This window comes from Typopeltis vanoorti, chromosome 18 (assembly GCF_054136105.1).
Source record: "Typopeltis vanoorti isolate ZY-2024b chromosome 18, IOZ_Tvanoo_1.0, whole genome shotgun sequence".
In the NCBI taxonomy this organism is placed as follows: Eukaryota; Metazoa; Arthropoda; class Arachnida; order Uropygi; family Thelyphonidae; genus Typopeltis; species Typopeltis vanoorti.
Genome location: NC_143566.1, coordinates 82,634,327 through 82,649,117, shown reverse-complemented (window position 1 = coordinate 82,649,117; position 14,791 = coordinate 82,634,327). Strand labels below are relative to the sequence as shown.

The window sequence follows — 14,791 nt, the reverse complement described above, 5'->3', positions numbered from 1 at the left end:
TGACATACACCTGTAAATCTGGAGGGGAGAAAAATGTCTAGCTCCTCAGTAAAGCTGGTGTTTTAATATATATATATATATATATATATATATTAAGAATAGTGATCAGAGCTTATCCACCTTTATCATGAGTTGCCTTGACTTGCACTACATGTGGGGTCACCTAAACTTGCAATACTTGCAGGCACAAACTTGACTTTCTTGTCTGTTTGCTTACTTGGAAAATGGAGTAAAAACCAGGTTTAAAATAGCGTGGTATCTTTTACATTTATTATACCCAAGGTAAAATACTTTCTACATATATATATATAATTTTTTAAGTATAATTTCTGGGAAATTCCCATGCTACTCCTCTAAAACACTATTAATATAATTAACGGCTATTTTAGCCTGTTTTTGTATAGGAGTGTCCCTTATATTTAATACATTGGCTAACATAACTCAAAAGGGGTATGTATATATTTTAGGGCATTACGGGCGAGTGTGGAAGGCAATTATGGCAGAATAAAAAATGTGGAAAAATTATGTACATACCTTGATTTTGGTTTAAAGATGCCTTCTAAATCCAAGCTCTTGTTGAAACGGTCCACACCCCGTAAACCCTTGCCCCAGTTTCCACATAAGGATACCCTTCCCCTTCTTTCCCCCCCCCTCTCCCCACAACAAAATAATATATATATATATATATATATTTATATATATATTATTAATAGTAACCCGGGTTCCCAAACTTATTTCCCGTGTCTCAAGTACAACCCCATGTTCTTTCCCTCTCTTCCCCCCCCCCCCTTTCAACAAGAGCTTGGATTTAGAAGGCATCTTTAAACCAAAATCAAGGTATGTACATAATTTTTCCACATTTTTTATTCTGCCATAATTGCCTTCCACACTCGCCCGTAATGCCCTAAAATATATACATACCCCTTTTGAGTTATGTTAGCCAATGTATTAAATATAAGGGACACTCCTATACAAAAACAGGCTAAAATAGCCGTTAATTATATTAATATAATTTTTATTTTATTTTTTTTTTTTTTTTTCGAGTCTAAATTTGCATACTTACTGCAGTGCCTCTCCATAGTTATGGTTATTTGGGCATTTTTAAATTAAACTGGTGTGTATAAAAATGCTCAGATATTCTCTAACATACATGCTGAGCATATAATGCAAAATATTTTAATAGAATATAAAACATAGAAATTTGCATTAATCATGTTCTCCTTTTTTCTTGAGATAACAGTAGTCTGTGAAGACTGGGGATGTACTTCAGCAGAAAAACTGTACAAGTTTTTTTTACCTATAAATATTCTATGCTGCAATCAATAATTCATAGCTTTCTAATGTTACTGCAAATTTTTTATCCTTTAAAACTTTCCTGATAAATTATTAGACAGCATTTTGTCCTACAAAGGTGTGTATTCACTCATTTCAGAGGTCCTCATCTCAGTCATAATAGATTTTTAAAGATAACTCAAATCGCATATCAGTGTGTATATGCCTGTGGGTGGGTATAGCACCATTTCTGTGTTTAACAGGGGAACACATCACTTTTTACTCATTTCGTCATATACACACAAACATTGGACATTTTTTAAATCAATGGTATGTGTGTAAGTGAATATATATATATATATATATGCACACACACACACACACAATTTATGTATACATTTCCAACTACCCTTTTTTTTTTATTATTTATTTATTTATTTTTTTTTTACCAAATCCTTCAGTACCATCCTATCACAGTGATATCAATATTCCATTATTGAAACAGAACAGAGTAAAATTACCAGGGCAGTGAGGAGAAATAGTAAAGAGATCTGTGCTGGGACATTGGAGGGAGGGGAATGTATGGGATGCCTAGGGATAAATAGATGTTAGCATATAGTTTTGTCTTCTTAGTTCAAAGATCTTTATGATATCCAATACAGAAAAAATATTTCTTACAAGATGCCGATGGAACTTACTCTTAGAAAACAAATAACATATAAACAAAATATTCACAATAAAATTTGAGGCACTGAACATGGGCAACATACATCACTGTTTTTTTTTTCTTTTTTTTTTTTAAAGACATACAAAAAGATTACTGACACAGAGATACAAACATGTGCACACTATCCCTCCCTCCCTCATACCCTCCCCCCTTTAATTGCCAGAAATAGCTTCCACAGCAGTTGAACTCTGTAGGCTTGCTTGCATCTTGAGAGAGAGGCAGCACATGTCTGCAGCATTGTCACAAGCGGCAACTCGTATCCCTACTTATGGAAGTGACAAGGCTATCACACAACTTATGGATAAATGAAAGACTAATGTACTTAGCCAAATTATGGTCAAACTCCATTGTTTGGTTGTCTATTAATAATACCACTAAAGTTCCAATTACTGACTACTTCACTATATGGTGGAGGAGGCTCCATATGGTTGAACTCATTGCTTGATGCCCTTGCACAACCATAGGTCCTACTGGAACCATTGCTATTGATGCTGCTGGTACCTGTGTTGTTGCGACCTACTACAGATGGCTGTAGTTGCAGTTGAGGAGCTGAATTTGGGGGTGGCATCGGAGAAAACTGTGAATGGGGATAACTAAGCCTGCTGGCCTGAGACGAACTAGAACTCATGCTGTGGGATCGCATGACTAGGGGAGTATTATCTACGGTCCTTACAAGACAAGGTGGTGTATTGAACTTGTGAAGAAGGCCAACAGAATTTGATCTAAAGGGTGGTAGTTTGTCCCCTGTAGTAATAGTCCGATTAGGTGGTGGCCTAATGCATCCTCGATAGATCTCGCTTTCTTGATCTGGATCACGTAACTTGAGGCTCTTTGCACTACTATATGGCTGCTCCTCCCCATCAGGTAATGCTATAGAAGGAGGCAAATTAAGTGCCAAGTCCATCTGAACTGATTGCATTCTAACTTGATGGTCATGATGAGCAAGAGCTTCTCTCCGTTGCTGCTCCTGAACTGTGGTAGATGAATACAACACCTGCAAAAGGAAATAAAACACATCTGTAAAATTACAAAATCTCATGTCAGTCAAATAAATGATGTCAACTTACACTATGCTTTTAAAAAGGATACAGTTTGGTTAGAATACCCATTATATGCAGAGTATAAGAGGTACAGCAGTATGCCTGAGATCAGCACAGATATTGGTAAACGTTAGTAAACTCAGCTGATGAACCTTTCAAACATGATTATTGACTGTTTAGCTGTCATTTCTGTTGCACGGTAGTGCTAGATGTGTATTACTACAAAATGGTTATGCTTTTGTAAATTAACCATTAACAATGTTATAAAAAGATGGAAAACATAATGATACCATTGTCAAGAAATCAGAATGACAGATTTGTGGATAAGGAGTTAGATGCATTTATCTCTTAATGCAAACACCTAACATTCACTCCTTTATATTATTTACAGAGTATTTACTTAGTAAATATTTGTTGTCAGTATTTGTATAGGTACAGCATTAGTTATGCTTGCCCAGCTTGGAGTCATCTGCTAATACATAGAAATAGTGGGGATAAGTGTTACAATTAAGTGTTGGCATAACGGTGGAAGACAAAACGAAGCTAAATTTTCATTACTGTATTTAGTTATATTTCATTTTATTTAATTATATTTAGTGTACTTAAATGTTTTGTTTTGCTTGTAATTGTTTGTACTTTTTTTTCTTATTTATTTAACGGAATTTATTAATTGAATAATTATTAAAGATTACGCTACTCGGCAGAAAGGAATGATGGCGGATTCAATAAGTCGCAAGTGGCGTATCGCCAAGTCCTCCGCCATTTAAGGACTCTATTATAAGCAATATCATAAGGGACTTTGTGGCTTGTGAAAGAGAGCAGAGAGCATATGTGTGCAAAATTATTATTATTACTATTATTATTATTATTACCACGGGCTACTCCAGGAGTCCTTAGACTCATCGAGGGAGGCCCTAAACATCATGTTCACACAGCTGTTCAACATTCTCACAGTATCTATCATACCTTGCCTTGAACTCGCTCACTGTCATAGCACCTACAACAGACTCTGGCAGCTTATTCCACTCATTTACCACTCTAAAAGTAAAGAACCCAGCTCTAACACCCCTGCTAACCACGCTCTTGCCCAGCTTCCATGGGTGTCCCCTAGTTCTCCCACCACCAGTCCTGATCTCAAAAATATCATCTGAATTAATCCTATAGAATCCTTTTAGCAATTTGAATGTCTCAATCATGTCTCCTCCGCCTATCAACTAGTTTCTGCAACCCACAATCTTCAACCTGTTCTCATATGGTTCATTCCATAGACCTGCTATCATCTTAGTCACTCGCCTCTGGATCCTCTCAACCTCCTCCCCATCAAGAAGGAACCGAGGTGACCAAATCTGGGCACAGTAGTCGAGATGAGGTCTTATCAGGGCTCGGTACAGAGGTACAATAACTTGTTTTTCTCTGCTCGTCAAGGTATTTTTCAACAACCAAGTGAGTTGATGAGCTGATTTAGCTACTTTTGCAATGTGCCCCTAAACTTCATCTCCCTATCCATCAACACTCCCAAGTCCCTGGCCTCATCAATCTCTTGGAGTACAGTTCCACCAATGTGGTATACTGCTGCTAATCTTTTCACTCCGAAATGCATAACCTTACATTTTGTCACATTAAATTGACATCCATTCTCCTTAGTCCAGAACTCCAATCTATCTAAGTCATCTTGCAAGACTTTGACATCTTCTGCATTCACTATCGCCCTACCCAACTTTGCATCATCAGCGAACAAATGAACTGTCCCACTTAGACCCTTCCCTATATCGTTAATGAACAGATTAAACAGCAGTGGTCCAAGAACAGAACCCTGTGACACACCACTAGTCACAGGCCGTTTTTTGGACTCTACTCCTGAATAAACTACTCTTTGATATCTCTCCATCAACCACCCAGCTATCCATCTCACCAACCCTATATCCATTCCCATATGTTGTAGTTTACAGATTAGAATTCCATGTGGTATCCTGTCAAACGCCTTTGCCAGGTCCAGCAGTATCACTGTAAACCCATTTCCCTTATCCAGTTCAGCCATCACCTTGTTATAAAACTTGAGCAAGTTACTGAGGCATGATCTACCCTTCACAAAGCCATGCTGTCCTCTGTACAGTATCTCATTTTCATCAATCCATTCCTGTATTTTTCCCTTGACTACTTTCTCCAAGACCTTGAAAACGACTCCTGATATGCTGATCGGTCGGTAATTTGCAACCACAGTCTTGGATCCTCCTCCTTTATGCAGTGAAACTATTTTCCCCTCTTTCCACGCCTTCGGGACTAAGCCAGACCTGAGACTCAGATTAAACAACATGGTCAAGGGCACTGATAATTCATTAGCCGCTTCATGCAAGACCCGTGCCGGTATACCATCCAATCCCACAGATGTATTCACATTAAGGTTCTGTAATAGACTATTCACCTCCACTTCATTCATCACAATTCCCATATAAACTAATGGTTCCTTCATTTTTTTAACGTCACCACTTGGATGATATACTTTTGCAAAGTGCACGCTCAGTAACTCCACTATATCGACTGGTTCAGTGAACTCTTTACCATCGTCATTCCTTAAAATCATTTTGCCATGTACAGTTTTTTTCTTGCTTGCAGCATATTGAAAGAACTGTTTGGGATTCTCTTTTGCTTGCATAGCTAGTTTCCTTTCATAATCGGCTTTTGCTGTTTTTACCACACTCGTTACCCTTCTGGCCTGTACTTTATACCGTTCGTGTGCCTGCAGGTCACCCCTTTCTTTAAATTCCCTCCATAGTTGTTTCTTTTTTTGCAGCTCAAGCTTAATGGTGTTATTCATCCATTTAACCCCTCCTTGTTTCACTATTCGGACCTTAGGTATACAATCAGCCATAACCTCCTGTAAATGCTCTTTGATCACTTCCCATGCTCTATCAACGTCCATCCCTTGCAGTTGTACATGCCATGGCACTGATCCAAGCAATCGTCTAAGCTTGTCATACTTGCCAGCACGGTAATTCCACATATACCCTGTCTTAATCACAAATTTCACACCTTTAGCCACCTCCCAGGTCAAGACCTTATGATCACTCTCACCAATAGGTGGCAACATGGTCATATTCATTACAGTCAAATTCTCAGATACTATTACCAGGTCAAGCACTCTCTCACACCCCTAGTATTTTCAATTACATGCTGTTTCAGATAGTTATCCCTTAATAATTGAATAAAATCCATTTCCTTCCTCACATGTGTCCTCTCCTCCTTCCAATCAATGTTACCATAGTTGAAATCCCCCATAATAATTACCCTCCTTCCACTCATTTCATCAATTTGTTTATGCATACCATCTCCACCATCTATTCCATCACCTGGTCTATAGCAGCACCCAACTGTATATTTTATTCTGCCAGTATCAATCTCACACCAAATAGCCTCAAATGAGCTCCTTTCACTATCCTGCAATACTTCAATTCTCCTTGGCTGCAGTTCATCAGCTATCATCAATAACACCCCTCCCCCAATTTTATTCTCTCTGTCCCTCCTAAACATACTATAACCTACACATTCTATCCCACTAACTATATCATCTTCCGTCAGCCATGTTTCACTAATGCCAATAACCTGTGGCCAGGAAGGCCAAAAATTCTTCCTTCTTGTTCCTAATACTCCTGGCATTAGTATACATGAATTGCAGTGTTCCCTTTGTCCCACCCCTATCTTGATGCGTTATTCTAAATATCCCATTCCCATTTTTTGTCCTTATTGCTGGCTCAGGTACATTATATACATTTTTACACTCAACTGTCTCACTGATGTCTGGATATCCACTTCCCCCCCCCCTCCTTGGTAGTTCTAGTTTCACTGGTTCTGCACATCCATTTTCACTTCATTCAGCAACACTTTTTCCAGTCTCCGCACACCAAGTCCATTCAAATGCAGGCCATCCATCTTGTATAAGTCCTTTCGCCCATCAAACTCATTCCACAAGTCCACAAATTCCACACCACACCATCCGCATAACCTGCGCATAATATCATTTGCGATTATGGCCCTCCTTCTAAACTCCTCTCTGTCATACCGCGGTAACAGACTCACCATTCTAACTCTGTCACTCTTTTCTTTCGCTACCTTTAACAATACTTTCAAGTCCATGCAGTTAGAGGAAATAAGTGCATTAGAAATATCGGTATCCGACCTTGTTGCTCCAGGAACGGGGAATGAATGTAGGAAGACGAGTAGTATGATAGGAGAGAATGAAAAAAAAATATATATATGAATGAGAAAATAATAGTTGATAGTGTGGAAGGTGTGAGTGACTGTGAAAGTTTAGGAGATGGTTTTGTTTGGGAGAGTGAATTTAGATTAAGAGTAACTGACCTGCAGAGGGAGATAGATGAGCTGAAAGAGGAAGTGGAATGTCTTGTGAATGAGAGCAGAAGTATGAAAGATAAGATTAGGAGAATGGAAGAGATAAATGCAAGGCAAATCAGAGTAGGGGAGAGAGAGAATTTTGGGAGTGTTAGAAGAGGAGAGAAAGGAAACACTAGAAGAGAGGGAATGAGTGAGAGGTATGGGGTGCTAGCAGACAAGAGGATGGAAACACTAGGAGAGACGGAATGAGAGAGAGAGATGGAAGTGCTAGAAGAGGAGAGATGGAATGAGAGAGAGGTATGGGAATGCTAGAAGACGAGAGAATGGAAACAGTAGGAGAGAGGGATATGGAAGTGCTAGAAGTGGAGAAAATGGAAACAGTAGGAGAGAGGGAATGAGAGAGATGTATGGGAGTGCTAGAAGAGGAGAGAATGGAAACAGTAGTAGGAGAGAGAGGTATGGGAATGCTAGAAGAGAGAATAGCAATAGAGGAGAGGGAATGAGAGAGACCTATGGGAATGAAAGAAGAGGAGAGAGGGAATGGTAAGAGGTATAATGTATGGCGACTCAATGATCTGTGGTGTTCAAGATAGGATGCGTGAGGAGTGTTTGCCAGGAGGAACAATAGAAAGGGTGGCTATGGCAATTAAGAGAGGTGAAAGGGTGGATGAGATGATTGCGATGGTAGGAACAAATGACTTCAGTGGTAATGTAAGTCGAGCAGCGAGAGATATGAGATTTTTGCTTGAGGCTGTACGGAAGAAGACAGAGAGGAAAAATAGTGTGCGTGTTGCCTAGGCATGATAATGACGAGCTGAGCAGAAGAACAGTAATATTGAATGACATAATAGCTAGAATGTGTGACAAGAGAGGACTGGTATATGTGGATGCTTGGAGTGCGTTTGAGGAAAGAGAGGAATTGTATGCGAGAGACCACTTACATTTGAATGAGGAAGGACGTAGGCATCTGGAGAGATTGCTGTTCTGAACGAGTCAGTGTGTCAAAGGGAGGATGATAGCAGGGGTGGCCTCTTGTGGGAATGGATACTTGGGAGAAGGGAGACGACATCAGGTAACATTGAGCCCAGTGGAGTCTAGAGGGGATAATGCTGGGTATAGAAACAATGGCATTTATATGCTTTATACTAATGCCAGGAGTATCCGGAATAAGGGAGAAGAATTGGTGGCGCAGATAGCATCAGCCTGGCTAAAAATTATTGGGATCACTGAGATGTGGTTGACAGAAGAGGATATAATAACAGGAATAGAAGTCGCTGGGTACAGCATTTTTTGGCAAGATAGGAGGGGAAAGCGTGGTGGTGGGGTACTGCTTATGATAAGTAACGACCTATGTCCTCTAAGAGTGGAGGCTTTGGAAGTGGAGGCAGTGAGACAAATGATTTTGAGAGCATATGGTGTGAGGTAGAGGTGGGCAAGACAGGATATTTAGTGGGTGTTGCTACAGACCCAGGAGCACAGAGGATGGGGACCAGGAGATGTTTAGACAGTTAAGTTTGGCAAGTGCAAGAAGAGTGATTGTTATGGGAGATTTTAACTACAGTAGTATAAATTGGAGAGAGGAAGATGCATGTAGCAATAGGGGAATGGAATTTCTAGAATTCATGAGGGACAAATGTCTTAGGCAACATGTAACAGAGGGAACAAGAGGTTCAAGAGTTTTGGATTTGGTTAAATCATCAGAAGAGTTGATAATAACTGAGATGACATCTCTCCCACCAGTTGGAGAGAGTGATGTATGGTTTTGACTTGGAAAATGAATAGACATGCAGGAGTATCAAAGAGATGGGAACTTATGTGGAATTATAAAGCAGGTGATTATAATAGTCTTAGACGTCGACTTTGGGACGTTTCATGGAGGGAGGAATTGGAAGGCCGGGATATCATTAGTGCGTGGGAAATTATGAAAGAATATTTTTAGCAGCAATGGTAAGTTGTATACCACGAGTGAAGAGGAGGACACAATTTGGAGTAAAGTGGATGACAAACAATATTAAACAGGAATTGCATGCGAAAAAGAGGTTATGGAAGAGATATAAGGAGACAGGTGAAGAGAAAATGCATGAAGAATATAAGACACAGGCCAGAAGCGTGACTAGTGTGGTAAGGAAAGCGAAACTGGAATATGAGAGGAGATTGGCCCTAAGATCCAAAGAAAATCCTAGGGAATTTTTTAGCTATGTGGCCGGTAAGAGGAGAAGAATGACTGTGGAAGAATGATATTGTGGGATAAAAATGGGAATAGAGTGACTGATGCAGAGGATATAGTGGAATTGTTCAATGAACACTTTATTGGAGTATTTCATCCTAGAGGAGTCAGTTTTAATGCTAGAGAGAGAGATAGGGCAGGTTCGAGGTTTAGAGGTACAGGAGGAGAGTGTGTTTCAGATACTGAGTACTCTGGATGTCAGTAAAGCTTTAGGACTGGATGGTATTTCAACACGAGTTTTGAGAGAATGTGCTAGGGAACTGACAGTGCCTTTAATCTGGCTTTTCAATGAAAGTCTGGCTGCGGGAATGGAAGGAAGGTAAGATAGTGCCATTGCATAAGGGTTGTAACAGACTGGAAGTGTCTAATTATAAGCCAGTTTGTATGTCATCAGTAGTTGTTAAGATCTTGGAGAAAGTAGTGAGGGACCATATACAGCATTGGGCAGATGAGGGTAATGTTATCTGTGTGCCTTTTATAATAAAGTTACAAGAACATTAGATGAGGGAAAGGCATATACTGCAATTTTCTTAGACTTAGCGAAGGCATTTGACAGGGTGCCACACGATAAGCTGATATTTAAGTTGCAGCACATGGGTCTGGATGTCAGATTGGTCAACTGGATTGAGGATTGGCTGTCTGATAGGTATCAGAGAGTCATGTATGGTGGAGCAGTTTCAAGGAAGTAGAGGGTTACAAGTGGGGTCCCACAGGGCTCAGTACTAGGACCTATATTGTTTAACCTTTATATCAATGACATTGCCAGTGGATTGCAAGGGGATATTCAGTTGTTTGCAGATGATGCAAAGTTGGGAAGGATTATTAGTAATTGTGCAGAGTGGTAGCCCTGCAAGAGGATTTGAATAAGCTAGATAGATGGGCAAATGAATGGGGTGTCAGTTTAATGCAGCAAAATGTAAGGTCTTGAGGTTTGGGAAACATCGATGGGATGGGAGGAGTTATACTGGAGGAAGTAGGGGAGACAAGAGATCTGGGGTTGATGATTGATAGAAACCTGAAATTTAGGGGACATATTGCAAAGGTGGTGAAAGTAACACAGAGGATTGCTGCAATTATGAGAAGGACACTGACCTGCAGAGATAAAAGGGTTATCATTCCATTGTATAAGTCTCTGGTCAGACCACACTTAGACTATTGTTCTCAGATTTGGTCCCCAGGATTTGAAGGGGATAAATTAACTGTGGAAAGGGCACAAAGATGGTTTCAGGACTGTACAATTTTGGTTATGAGGATCGGCTGAGGGAATATGGACTGCAGAGTTTGGTGGATAGAAGAAGGAGAGGTGATATGATTGAGACTTTTAAACTGTTGAGAGGTGGTTACCGGGTTGACACTGGGGAGCTCTTTCGCTTGGTTGAACAGCGGGAAGGAGTGATGACAAGAAGCCATCCCTGGAAGTTACGAAAGGAAACTGTGAACAAGAGGGTGAGGAGTGGTGAGAGCGAGAACAGTCAATGAGTTTAAGAAGTGGTATGATAGACTTTGTGTTTCTTGGGGGGGGGGGACCTCCCCCTCGCTGAGTCTTGACAGACTTTATGTTCTTAGGAAGGAACCCCCCCCCCCCCCATGATGAGGCTTTTGACTCCATGGAGGCCTGAATAATAATAATAATATTATTACTTTGGCTTGTAGGAATAAAAAAATCTGGGGCAATGGTAGGGAAAACCAAAAAAAAAAAATTGAAATTGAAATTTAGGACCACATCACAAGAACAGCACAGTGGATTTATGGTAATCATGAAGAGAACACATACTTTTGTGAAAGTAAAGAGGTTAATTCTACTGTACACTTAATCAGGCTACATAGGGATTGTTATGCACAGGTTTGAAGAAAACCTGGTTTTCAAGATAAAGATTTTGGAAAGAATCCAAAAAAGTGACCAAGTAAGTGTGGAGTCTGGTATGTGGCAATATGAGGAGAGATCGAGGGAGTAATGTTTTAATGGAACATGTGTTCTAGACATATTTATAGATACTTCTACATCTTACACATGTAGAAAAATATAAGATTTTATTCAAAAACTGATATATTTCATACAATGTAGCATGGCCATCAGGGAGAAAGACTGATACCTATATTCAAACATGAATCATAAGATTGAGGCGTGCTTACTAGCTCATGTCTCAGTCATAGTCGAGTTGACAGCTTACACAATTAGTTCAAAGGAACAGTTTTAAGAGTTTGTGTAGATTAAATTGCCAATATATATATATATACACACACTGTATATATGGTTAATAGTAATCCCATTGATATCCATATTATATGGATAAAACATATGCCGGCCTGGTTGGCTGAGTGGTCAGCATATCTGCTCACCAGCCAAAAAGCTGCAGGTTCGAATCCCACCATGAACATGGATGTTTGTGATTGGTTTAGATTATGGTAGTTGTGGTGCATTGTAGTTGTTGGACTGAGTGGTGAAGACAGAGAGTTGAAAAGTAGGTGCCCTCCCTCGACGAGTCTTTGGACTCCCTGGGGGTGTTACATAATAATAATATATAAAATTAATCTTTTTCTTGAAAGAGACAACAGAATAAGAAAAGCTAATATGTTAGGGAGTGGAGTGAATAAATTTATATAGAATAAGAGAGAAATTAGTCAAAATACTAAAATAGCTGTGTATAAAACAGTGTTCAGACCAGTTTTAACTTATGGATTTGAGAGCTGAGTTAGAAATGAAGCAGTTAGAGACAAGATATGAGAGCTGAAAAATTAGGGGAGTGAACAGATGATGTCAGTGGCAGAATAATATTAAAAATGAAGGTATATATACAGGGTGTTCGGGATAAATTTGACATATTTATAATTAATTATTTTTCCGTAAGTTACATGTATTAACACACACTTCTCTTCATTTAAAAGTTTGGACCCTTCTTCATTCATATACAAGATGTCAGAAAGGATGGATAGCTGGAACCCACCTGAATCATGGAAGAGAATAACTTGTATCATGATGATTCGTGCCCGCCATCAAAATAAGGATATTACGACTGCTGCCCAATGCTCCCTGAATACAGTAAAAACAATCAGGCATGAACTAGAGACTTGCAATGGTGACTACGAGGATGTAGCAAGAAGAAAGATCCCTAGCAGACGATCTGATTGCGTTCGTACAGCAGAATTCCTCGCAAATCTGCAGGAACAGGTGTTGAAGAACCCTGGCATTGGAATTCGGGCTTTGTTCGTGGAGTTGCTAACTGTAGTCAAGCCCTGGATAACAAGGGTAGCCAATGGTAGGCCGTATGTATGGCAGCAGGATTCGGCCCCTTGCCACACCTCTGGGAAAAGTCAAAAATGGTTGTCTGAAAATTTCTACGACTTCACCAGTCCAAATGTTTGGCCTCCAAACTCCCCAGACCTTAACCCCATGGATTATTTTGTATGGGGCGCAGTTGAAAAAGACACCAATCGCACTTCCAGTAATACAAAAGCCCAGTTAATGGATAAAATTAAAACAGTTTTTGCGGCCCTTCCCAGGGAGACTGTAGCATCAGCTTGTTCGAGGTTCCGAAGCAGAATTGAAGCTGTGATCGATGCTAATGGTGGTTATTTTGAGTAAATCTTGTTGATAGTATTGTAATTAACTCTGCCTGTAATGTTTTTTTGTCAATTCATTAAATTTAATAGATACAAAGAAGATTTTCTTTTTCCTTACGAAACTGTCAAATTTATCCCGAACACCCTGTATATATATATATATATATATATATATATATATATATATATATATATATATATATTTAAAAAGGAACTTTAATTGTTAGCATGAATATGTGATCCAAACTAATCTTAGAGTATAGCCACTTAAACAGAATGAAAAAGGTAAGGTGTTCAGCATTACCAGAATTGGGAGGGAAAAGACCCAGAGAAAGACAGATCTAGGCAGATTGATGCAGTTAAAGGATTGAAATATAAGGTCTGATAATTGGAGTCCTGACAGATAACAGACTAATAGGAAGGAAAATTGTCAATAGGAAGTTAGTATTGTATGCCCACGCTTCATAGAACCAAGGCTGGCAATGTGCCAAGAATAGTCGATTCATGCTGATTCAAAGGGAGAAAGAAATAAAGGATGAATGAATGAATTGGTCACCAGCAAGCGAAATCACATGCTATATATGTAAATTTTCCAACTGTTGTACAAGCAAAATAGTTACCACTTTAAGAACTAGAATTTTCATAAAAGAAAAGCTAATTTTCCAACGTATAATAATAAACACTCATCCCACAAACACGTTGATTACCCTAATATCGGAATGGATTCTCCTTTCAACATGCGCAGAAGTGTCAAAGGATCTCGCATCTGTGGGCGTACAGTAATAATGTATAATAATTAAACTTTTCATGTAGCACTATCATATCTTATACACAACTTGAGAGTATATATCAAAAATTTGATGATATATCAGTCCCACATGTGAAAAAATGAAAAGCATGGTACATCAGTGCCATGCGCATGCACAGTATGTGGACAGAATTGAAAAAGATGGAACCTATTGGCATTTCTCTTGATAAGCTGGAATTTGTAGTTGAGGAATACTTCATGAGAAAGGCTGTTTCAGAGAAACTGAAAATCTGCAAAGTCTGATTAATAGGAAGAGAATGACATGATTACGATAAGTTGATGAGGAATTTGTAAAAGATTAATACAAAGGAGATTATTCATACAGTAGAGGCAGGGAAAAGAGGAAAGAGCTAAAGGCCATTCATAACAAGATGTAAGAAAGGGAGTAAGGAGTAGGACTTTATCATTAATGTATGAATGATAAGTGCATTGTGTAGATGATGATAGATTGCCAAGATGGTCTTCCTGACTATATAGAGGCATGAGAGTAATAATAGTAAGAAAATGATCATAAGACATTTAAAAAAAAATGGTTAATTTTGTAATAGCATTCTTGTGCAATTACATCATACATTATTCCAACAGTTGAACATGAAACAGAACTGTTTATAGCATACTATTATTATGGCTCCTTCAGGAAGTCTGATGACTCATCAAGGAAGGGCCCTTTTTTAGTCATTCCTGCCTAAATACTTATATCTTTTCTTGAATATATGAAGCAAATAGGCACTCACAACATCTAACATGTTATTAGCCCATTCCACAAATTCACCAAATATCACAAGAAGAATCTAGACCTTGCATGC

General features: G+C 39.0%; 1 protein-coding gene across 4 annotated transcripts in view; it reads right to left on the bottom strand.

The window, feature by feature from the left end:
• Positions 1-900: 900 nt before the first annotated feature.
• Positions 901-14,791, bottom strand: part of LOC150096861 (low-density lipoprotein receptor class A domain-containing protein 4-like) — a 213,887-nt gene continuing 199,996 nt past the window's right edge. For all 4 annotated transcript variants that reach the window (XM_090408382.1, XM_090408383.1, XM_090408385.1 and 1 more), the window contains one exon: positions 901-2,993. In XM_090408382.1, coding sequence (XP_090264508.1) covers positions 2,337-2,993 — 657 coding nt within the window. In that variant the 3' untranslated portion in view covers positions 901-2,336. The remainder of the gene's footprint in view (positions 2,994-14,791) is intronic.